The sequence below is a fragment of the Pterocles gutturalis genome, unplaced genomic scaffold (assembly GCF_000699245.1).
Source record: "Pterocles gutturalis isolate BGI_N339 unplaced genomic scaffold, ASM69924v1 scaffold3630, whole genome shotgun sequence".
NCBI lineage: Eukaryota > Metazoa > Chordata > Aves > Pterocliformes > Pteroclidae > Pterocles > Pterocles gutturalis.
Window position 1 is genome coordinate 25,715 of NW_010145569.1, and position 10,025 is coordinate 35,739.

Below are 10,025 nucleotides of genomic sequence, written 5' to 3' on the forward strand. Positions count from 1 at the left end.
AAGTATCATAATCAAATAATTAAGCTTTTGGAACAACCCCACACATCCTTCCACTGCTGCAGTCAGTATGTTAACCTTTCTGGAATTACAAAAAGTATTTTCCTTCAACAATCATACTTTTTTATTCCCACTGAAATCAAAACAGAGCTCTGGAATGGAGCATTTTGAAATAGGAAATCAATCACTGATCCAAAGCAGAATGTATCCCATTCAAAAACCTTTGTTCGAAAATGATGAATGACAGCCCAGTGCTCAATTGTTTTCTCATGTGGAAAATGTCACTGCATGTAGAGTGTGGTGTTGGCTGTGCAACTCCAGGGATTTTTTAAGAGTCCAATCACAGTCCCAGTCTCGTGTCTGCTGTATGTTACCAGCAGAGCACAAATGCAGAATGAAAAACTACAAACGTGTTTGGTAACAAAATGGAACAGCTCTTAGCATCCCATGCTCATTACACAGAAAGACACATTTCTTATATAATACAAATCAGCTGGCTGAACTTAATCCCTCAACACAGGACTTGACTGGAAATACTATGTATTGCAAATAAAAACATTATTGCAGAGTTTTAATGGTTGTGGCAAGACAACAGAGATTGTTAAGCTTTTTTTTAATTCATATTTTTGCAGGGATGCAGACAAACCCTTAGTCTGGATCATGCATGTGTTGTTCAAGGTGTTCCTTGAACTATGGAGCTAAGGAAGGGTGATACCCTGCATCCTATTCCTTTTCTGTTAAGGTTCCCCACAATGCCAGAATATCCCCTAATTATGGGCTGTAGAAGAGAAAACATTATGTGGCTGTACTGAGCTACTTATTTTCTGGTTGGCCAGACAGCAAGCTAAACAAAGCAGGTAATGGTTGAGTTTATAATAAAGGCTTTTCTCAGAAGGAGCACTAATTATGGTCTGTGTGTCTTCCACGCAGCCAGTTTCGGTCTGATCTGAAACTTGGTATCTCTGAGACTTCAATCTTTCTGTCTAGTTTATTTCAAAAAATGGGATCACAAGTGCTGGGGGACAGAGACGGCAGAATTCTGTAATCCTGGCTGCCAGGCTAAAAAGGACAGCCTTTGCCCTGGATAGTTTCCGTGCTTATAAATGACCCCTGTGAGGTGATCTAATGAGCAAGATCAGGCATGAGGATATTTAGAAAGTTTGTCTAGGGTTACATAAAAGCCACGTGACAAAGCTCCAGTGAAGCCTAGGAACTCCATCCTAAACTTAGGGCTGAAGAAGGGAAAAAAAATAAACTTTCAGCTCTCTTATTTAGAAGAGTGTTGGCAACACGTAAGTTAGCATGTATGCTCTGTCTATTTTAAGTGCAATGGTTACCTGGAGGCTCTTGCGTAGATTCCTTAAACCATGCACACACAGAAGCTTTTGATCTGAGAGGTGGACTCCAGTCCTTTATTATGGCAAGTGGATAAAGATAAGACATCATTTACTTCCTAACCACACTTGTCTGAACAAAATAGTAGTGCTGTCCTTTCTGGGGAGGGAAACAGCTTACAGTTTTGGCTGACTCGGTTCCACCCACAGAAGAATAAAAAGAGTGTCTAGTTAAACACAAATTAAACATCAGAAATTCATGAACTGTTCGGGAGAAGAGAATAGGGTCTAACAGGGAAGAATGTTCCATTCTCTTTGACGTCAGTGAATGGTTCTGGACAAGTGATTAATGTCTCTGCATCTTCATTTCCTTATTATTAAGATGGGCATAAAAATATTCAGACCTTATTAGAGGGTTATGGCAATTTGCAGATGAAGAAGGGTGTGAGGAGGAAGCAGTAATACCTTTGGTTCACATGAAGGAATAATAAAGAGATTTAATAAGCTGAACGTTCAATATAATTGTGAGAAGTATTTAATAAGTAAACATAGAGGCAAAATATAATGGAAAATACTTTTTATGCGATGTTCACGGTCATCTTTGCAGATTTAAATCCAAGGTTAATTTCTAGATATTTAAAGAAGTAACCAAGAAATTAATTTGGCTTTTGATATACAGCCACAATAGCAAGTCGAGCATGAAGCTCGCGGGAAGCCTAGCTAATTCTGTCAGTTCCAGGAGCTATAGATGTTGCCCAAATAGATATTTGGCTCAGCCTCAGCATGAGTATTGACTCTGGGGAGACAGAGTCTGGAAGGTGCCTGTTCAGGTTCCCCAAAGGTTGTTAGTAGGTCAGAGTTATTTCCAGATGATGGTTGTTTGCTGGCCTGTGTATAAATGAGGTGGTAGCTCAGCTGAGCTCCTAGTAGACACTTTAGAAGAAAGAATAGCAAGAGGCCTTTTCCCTGGCAAGGTACCAGACAGAGGGCAGCCCCAGTGGTGAGGTGGAGAACTCTCCTTGCTGTTGCTTGCGCAATGCAGCAGGAGTCATCCCTTCTGAGGCCAGTCAGTCCAGCCCCTCTTCATAGCAGCAACCTCACTTCAAGAGACATGATGGTGTTCCGCTTTGGAAGGCAGAGGTAGGGTTCCTTGTGTTCTGTAAATCACTGTGTGCATTTGCAGTCATTGTGCACTCCCTCGTGGGGATAATAAAACACAGCGAAACTCCAGACTTCTGTCAGCTGAACTATCTGGAGACATGTTGAAAGCAGGACCCTGATAGACCCATACTACGTTTTAACATCTAATACCCTTCCCAAGTACAGCTACAGAAGGTAATATTGCAAGATGTAGTTACTTACCTTACATGTGCACAGTCAGAAGCCACAGTAAAGCACTTCTATCCTGAAGCAGTTTGAGGGATTATTACAGAAATCATTCTGCCTATTTCGATGGCATAGCCATTTCTGAAGCAGAGCATGGTTATTTTATAGTGCACAGACACATGCACAGCAGTTTAGGACAGAAGGTGCCTAAGAATACCTCTGCCAAGTCCTTGTTCAACCCACACAGTGCATACTATGCAACGTACTAACCAGCCCATATGTTAGTATCTTGCTGTATTGGTGTGTGGGATAAAACAGAAAGAACAGGTTGGCTCAAAACCACCGTCCAAGTATTTAAATTGTTCCACCAGAAGAGTGCTCACGTCACACTGCAGTATTCACACAAGGGAACATATTAACCCCATGCAAGGCAGAGGGGTTCCGTTTTTATAGTGCTCAGTGAATTGTCCTCATGACAGTTCTCTAATGAGGCTGAATTTGAGGGCTGTAGTCCTCTTTTGTACTTAGCGCTGTGTTTCTGTTAATCTTGAAATAGCCTCAGGCTGAGACTTTTCTTAAATAATCTGCTATAAAAGCCTTGTTTTCTTCAAAGTCCTGATAGGGGGAGTTGTCTGCTTGCTGACTGTAGACCTGCCTTCAGGTAGTCAGGCTGTTCACAGCGTTAGCAGGTAAAGTGTGCATGGAGCCAGCCTGCCAGAGCTAGAGCTGCTGTGGCTCCAGGTGTGTAGGAACTTCTTTTCTACACAGAGGAATGTGGAAAAGCCAAAAAAGCTGTCTAGACCTCCCTTGAAAATGGAGTAAGCCCAGGAGACAAGCACTCAGTGTATGTGTAAGACATACCTGTTCTATAAAATGAAGCATGTGAAGAATGCCAAAGCAGGCAGTTTCCCAGCTACCCAGTGACGTGATTGGCCCCATAATTGGATTCGGTGTAAATTTTAAAGCAGTGTGCCATGTATTTGTGGGACTTTCTGTGTTTCCTTCTGTATTCTCTGGAGCATCTCCTACCACATGCTCTTCAACCTGTGTGAGCAGAATTCATAGGGATGGGAGGGTGGAGTGGTCCTGCAGAGTGACAGCTCCCAAATGCTCCGCCACCTGTTTCCTCTGCAAACTCGGAGCTTATGGCCCCGGCTGCATAGAGGAAGCCTGATCTGGGAGTGCTTGTCGCGTGCCATGACAAATCCTTTCTTTAGTGCTGAGGAAGGGGAAATGAGTGCTACTTTCTGACATCCTCTGTGGGAGGTGGAATCACTCTGTGGTGTTGACACCACTTGATGCATTTGGTTGTACAGATTGGGCATTTCCAAACAATTTTTGCTGTTACTGCAGACTTTATAAGTGATGCAGCTGCTCACAACTTCACATCCCACGTTATAGACAGATTTCTTCTGAAGCAAGGACTGACTCACTCTGTTTTGGAAGACGTGGCCTATCTGCTTGCAGATATGTTTTCCTCTAATGCTCTTCTTTCCTCCCTAGCAGTGCGCAAAGGGTACAGGATCCAGACTGACAAGGAAAGGGACTCCATGAAGGTGCTGTACTATGTCGAGAAAGAACTGGCTCAGTTTGACCCAGCTAGGAGGATGCGAGAACGATGTGAGGAACAATCATGGTTTGATTTTTTTTTTTCTACTGACCTGAAAAAGACTCTGCAAATTCATAGTTAAAAGTTCACTGGCTTTGCCTTAGAGCCAGCCTCTAGGATATGATGTCTAGGATATGGTACTTGGGGCAGATAAAGTCTAGATTTTGGGTGTCTACAGGTATATTCTGGTTTTAAAGATCTGCTACTTATCTAATCATCCGTAATTAGGACAAGCAAGGTGTGGGAGAGTCAAATGCTCATGAAAATTGTCCACTCTGATAATTAAAACTTTTGGATCATTAACATCTAAAAAGCCAAGTCCGTACTCATGCCTCCAACAGCCTGTGGTGTGATAATAGCTGGGGTATATTCCTCATGATTTCTATGTGTCTCACAGTGTGGTGCCTGTAAATTCTCAGCATGGCAAAATAGAAGAGGGATGATTTTATAGAAAGTGTGTTTTGTGGGCTGCAGTGACCACAGTGTGATTTGAAGGATGCAGAAAGGTAGTTTGGAGTGGCTGTTGCCCTGAAGGATTCAGGAAACCAGGGGATTGTCAGGTTTTGTGACACTGGTCACCGTAAGATCAGAGGTGGTAGGTACATCAGTATGGACAGCTTGGCAGCCAGACAACTGCAGATGAAGGGGAGGAGGGTGGCTAGTAGGGACATGATGCAAACTCAGAATTAAGCTTAATTAATGTGGAACTCCTCACTGTCTTCTGGTAGCCTCTTGCAAGCTTTATATCCCTAAAGGCTGAGGCTGCACTTAATAGGTGCCAGAATACAAACCCAAGTGAGGATCTTTTCACGTTAGGAGGCAGAGGTGCAGTGGCGGGACAGCGTGTGTGCGTGAGGAGGGCTTCCTGTGCTGCTCTTTGTCCTCTAGCTGTTCTGTCTGGAGGATAGCAGCAGGCTGGGGGCTCAGGTCCTCCAGGCAGCATCCAGTTTGCTCAGAGCTAACCCACATTAGGCACTGGTAGAGGCTCATTTAAAACAGACACGTGAGATCCTGCAAATCAATGAAGGTAAGGGCTTTAGGAATGACACTACATCAAAGCTCTGTACAGATTAGGCATAACTAACAAATTATATGTACTTCTAAAACAGTCATTGCTGAGCACACTGTCTTCTCCACCCACAAGATTTACTATAAAAAGACCTCTCCAGATTGGTATGTCAGGCCTCCAGATGTCAATGTGCTTGATGGGGTAAAGACTGACAGTGATTCAGACAAGTCTCTTACTTTTTTCTTAATCTTTTTTGAGGGGGTTGTTTTTTGTTTTAGCTGGGCAAGTCAGGCCAAATCCAGAGCCAGCCTGTCTCACACCAGGAAAGGGGGAGGTGGCACAACTACTGTGGTGATGTTCCGCTAAGTGCAGTGCCCACCTCGTGAAGGCGGATTGCTCACGTGTTACTGAAGCACAGCTGAGATGGAATTTCTGCATGAAGGCTGAACTCAGTTGTCTGGAACACAGACATCTGGTGCCATTTGCGGTACCTTTAGAATATCCAACGTGGCTGACGGCTACCAGCTCAGAAGACCGTAGGTCTAACAGCAGCTCTATGTTCAAACTGAGCCCCAGGAGTCTTGAGCAGGATCAGTCAAGGGTTTGGAGAAGAGCCTTGAATTCCAGTTTGATTTTTTTCTAATGGAGGGCAGCTCAGCTTCTTTCTGAAAAAGCTGCAGCTAAGCCCACCAGACCCTTCCTGTCCTCTCCTGCCCTCTCACACATGCTATTAGGTGATGCTTGTCTCATTTATTTTCTGAAACCTTCCCTCCAGATAACAACACCATCTCTGAACTCAGCTCTTTGCACGAGGATGACTTGAACTTCCGTCAGCCCTACCGCCAGGCGCGAAGAAAACCTCTGCCTCCTGCAGGAGACCTCGATGGCGATGCTGAATACTGGTCAGGGGTGATTGGTGGGGGCAGCACATCAAGATCACAGGCTGTCTCTGACTACAGAGATGAGCAGGACAGTTTCCGGCACAGGTGAGAAGTGCCATGTTGGGAAGCAGCTATATCTGGCAAAGTAGTAAAGAAAGGAGAAGAGACAGATGGACTGGTAGCTCTTCTCCATTTCCTGCTGCTCTGGTTCTGCTTAGCAGGACAGAGGGGTTAGAGAGAAACATGAAATCTGGGGATGTCATTAGATGAGGTCAGAATTAATCTAACTCCCACAAGTCTGCTTAAGCCTACCCAGCTGAGCAAAGCTAGGTATGGGCCCTGTTCCAGGCGGGATGTCAAAGTGAGATCAATAGGAAACCAAGGCATCCTTTGCCAAGTGCTCTCTTGAGATTTGCACCTGATTCCTCCAGCACTTCCCAGTGTTGGTGTGTTTTATTAGGAATCACACCCTGGTGGTTTGGTGCAGCAAGACCTGTACTCCAGGCCTAAAGGACTGGCACTTTGGTACCTAGAAGAGAGAGGTCACATCCTTCCCTCACATAGCAGCAGCTCAGTCTTCCGAAAGCAATGGCAGGGATTTTCTTCCCTCAGTACTGGATTATTGTGCCAGCTCACTCCCTTTAAACCTGCTTCAAAATTGCCCTGTTGTGAGCTTCTGTAGCCAGATTCTTGGGTTTTCCCAGCAGGACATACACCTACAGGCTTTGGGGCCAAGAAGCAAGTCCAGCCCTGCATACTGGAGGACAAGGGAGGTGCACTCTGGGGTTAATCTCGGGTAAGATTAGACATGTAGAGGCCGAGCTGTCAGCCCTAAGCTGCCTTTACAGTCAAGAGAGAGAGAAGCAGGGATTTTGAGGAGGTGATGCATCTCTTCCTACAGAAGATGATGAAAACAGGTTGGATGAATCATGCTCCAGGAGTCCTGTTTCCCTCCATTGTCTGCGAAAGCAGCTGAGGGGGTGAGCACAGCTGAATCCTGCCCTCTAACACTACCTCTTCTGTCCTCCAGCCAGCAGAGATCCAAGTCCGAGATGCTGTCCCGTAAGAGTTTCTCTGTGGGGGTGCCGGCTGTCTCTATGGATGAGCTGGCAGCCTTTGCGGAGTCCTACAGCCAGCGGACCCGGCGGGCAGACAGCCAGGAAACTCGGCGTTTCGAGCGGTCAGAGTCGCACAGCGGCCGCAGTGGAGGGCTGCCCCACCAGGATAGCTCCATGGAGGAGTACTACACCAAGCGTAGCAGAGGGAACCGAGAGCCGCTGACAGACTCGGATCGGGGCTGGGCGTACAGCCCACCCCGGAGACGAGCCCATGAGGAGAAGCATCTGCCCAGGCTGGTGAGCCGGACACCTGGAGGGAGCCAGAAATATGATCACTCCTACCTCAGCAGTGTCTTGGAGAGGAAATCCCGGAGCTACGACGCGAGCGGTGACCATAGTGAAACCCCCACCAAGCTGAGCTCGCAGCACAGCCAGAGAGGAGGGGGAACATACTATGCCTGGTCACCACCTTCTACCTACAAAGCCGAGAAGTCGCAGCAGCAGCCACAGCAGCCGCCACCACCACCTCAGCAGGAGGAAGAGGAGGACACCCTCCCTCCGTACAGCGAGAGGGAGCTGAGCCGAGGCCCCTCGTACAGGGCCAGGGAGCAGGCCTACCTCAACGCCTCTGACAAGAAGAGGAAAAAGGACCCTAAGAAAACAGTGAGGCCATGTTTGGTGCTCCTGATCCAAATAGGCTGAGTGGGGAGCCACCAGGCAGGGGTTGCTAACCAGAGTTTAGGGGTCAAGGGGCTCTCCAGGAGGGTAGAGCTTGGAGTCTGAGTGTGGGGAACCTCGGATCAGGGGAGTCAATGTGGGTGTAGGAAGCCATAAAGAGAAATAGTTCCTAAACAGGACTCTGTGATGGAGGGGAGGGACAGATGTGCATGGGACTGGGGAGGTAAGGGATGGTTTTGGCACCTGTGCCCTGGTAATCCAAGGATGTGGGAGTTTATGTAGGGTTTAGGAAGCTCATGGTAGTAAAGGGAACTTACCCAGGACTTACAGAAATTACAGGGCATTGCTTTGGCCTTGATTCTTGTTAAGGAAGGGTTGAGAGGCTGTGTTCTTCTGGACTGGGATAGGTCCTGGGACAGTATCAAGGCATGGTGTAAAGAGACCTCAGGTCTTTCTGAAAGGTGTGAGATGACAGACTCCTGTGGGTGCATGCCCCTGCGCATGTGTACAGGCCATGCAGGCCAAAGGCATTCCTCACACAGGATACCAGCCAGTGCAAAACATCCTGCCACAGTCCAGGCTGGTGAGGACTAATGAGTTAGTGGTTGCTGGGGAAGGGGAGCTGGCTGAAGTCTGCTCCGTGAGGGAGACCTTGTTGGTAGAGCAGCTTGGCTGTTAGGCCTGAGTGTAAGTGGCATGTGTGAGAGAGGAAAGGGGTGTGCGGACAAAGCTGTTGCTGTTCAGTTGTGTCTGTCAAAGCTATATCTGTCTCTTTGTTTGTTCCATGGATGCTTTCGTGTTGACATTTCTCTCTTTCTTCTCAGAACGATTTCCCAACGAGGATGTCCCTTGTGGTTTGAAGTTGTTCTGGACGTGTCATGTTGATGGGCTGGATTCCATGAGGTGACTGCAGTGGAAAAAGATACAGAGCAACAAGCAAGGCAGGCCTCCGTGAACCTTTGCAGCCACCAGCCATGGACTCTTTGTTTCAATTGTTTGTTTCATCAAGGGAGCAGAGGCTTTCGTTAAGAGACAGACTCCCATGAACAGCACTCGATCTCAAAGGCTCTGGGAGCCTGCCAGGAAAATGAGGCCAGGGCTCTCTTTGGCACCCTGCTTTCCAGTGCCTTCCATTCTGCACTGGAAGGCAGCCACGTCCCTACTGTCCCTGTAGCCCTGAACTACAAGTGAGGCTGCCTTTGTGCCTCTTGCCCTGTGTCATGTGCGGAGAGAGGCCTGTGTGCATACCTCTTGCTCTCTCTGTCTCTTCAGTTCTCTGTTTGGATCAAAAATGTCTTCATACATATACTTGGAGCCTTTTCTGTATCATCCCTGTGCTGGGAGGAGGCCTTGTTCTTGCAGCTGCAGACTGCCTCCAGCTGATCAGGCCCTAAATCGTGAAAGAAAATCTGCATCCTTTCAGACACTATAGAAAAAGAACTGACGAGGTGTTACTTTGGCAAGGGCTGAACAGAGACAGAGACAATTATGGGCTGGTTTGTTGAATATATTTAGTTCTGTTCATTGTGTGATGAGAGTTGCAGGTGAGATTGATGTATTGTTTTGAAAATGGATCAAAGTATCTTTTATTGTGATGAGAGCATGATGTGTTTTTACCCCCATCCCCAACTGTGATTTGTTTTGATACAGTTGCATTTTCTTGCAGCTGAGCTATGACTCTGTAGAGCTTCAAGCTAGAGTATCTACTCCACCATATCATAAGCAGTGTTCCAGCCCTGCTGGCAGTTTGCTTCCAGCACCACCAGACATCTCTGCATAGTGAGTGGCCTTTTTGTTGTAAAGAAACAAAAAAGGGGAAGGTCTCAGTGAGAGAGCAGCTGCAGATCTTCATTCTGTGCTGCTGGTATTACTCCTTTCTGGTCATTGTTCCAAGACATTGAAGAGAGCAGTAACAGCAATGGAAAAAGAAATAACACTGTGGATGAACACAAGCTTTGAAAGTCACCTTTTACACTTAAAAACCATTTCATTCACTTCAGTTGTGATGTGGTTTTAGTGGCTGTTGTCTCAGGAACAGCTGAATTTAGAAGTGAGTGCCTCACACCATCTGGAAGCCTGACATTCTGGTTTTCGTAGGGGATAATGCAGTAATTTCTTTAATTTTTAGCTGCT

The 10,025-nt window shown here is 46.5% G+C and overlaps 1 protein-coding gene across 1 annotated transcript in view; it reads left to right on the top strand.

Annotated features, from left to right (window-relative positions):
- ILDR2 (immunoglobulin-like domain containing receptor 2) overlaps nucleotides 1-8,752 on the top strand; it is a 29,718-nt gene extending 20,966 nt beyond the window's left edge. The window contains exons 8-11 of the mRNA XM_010085407.1: nucleotides 4,164-4,277; nucleotides 6,051-6,261; nucleotides 7,187-7,877; nucleotides 8,717-8,752. Coding sequence (XP_010083709.1) covers nucleotides 4,164-4,277; nucleotides 6,051-6,261; nucleotides 7,187-7,877; nucleotides 8,717-8,752 — 1,052 coding nt within the window. The remainder of the gene's footprint in view (nucleotides 1-4,163; nucleotides 4,278-6,050; nucleotides 6,262-7,186; nucleotides 7,878-8,716) is intronic.
- Nucleotides 8,753-10,025: the final 1,273 nt, after the last annotated feature.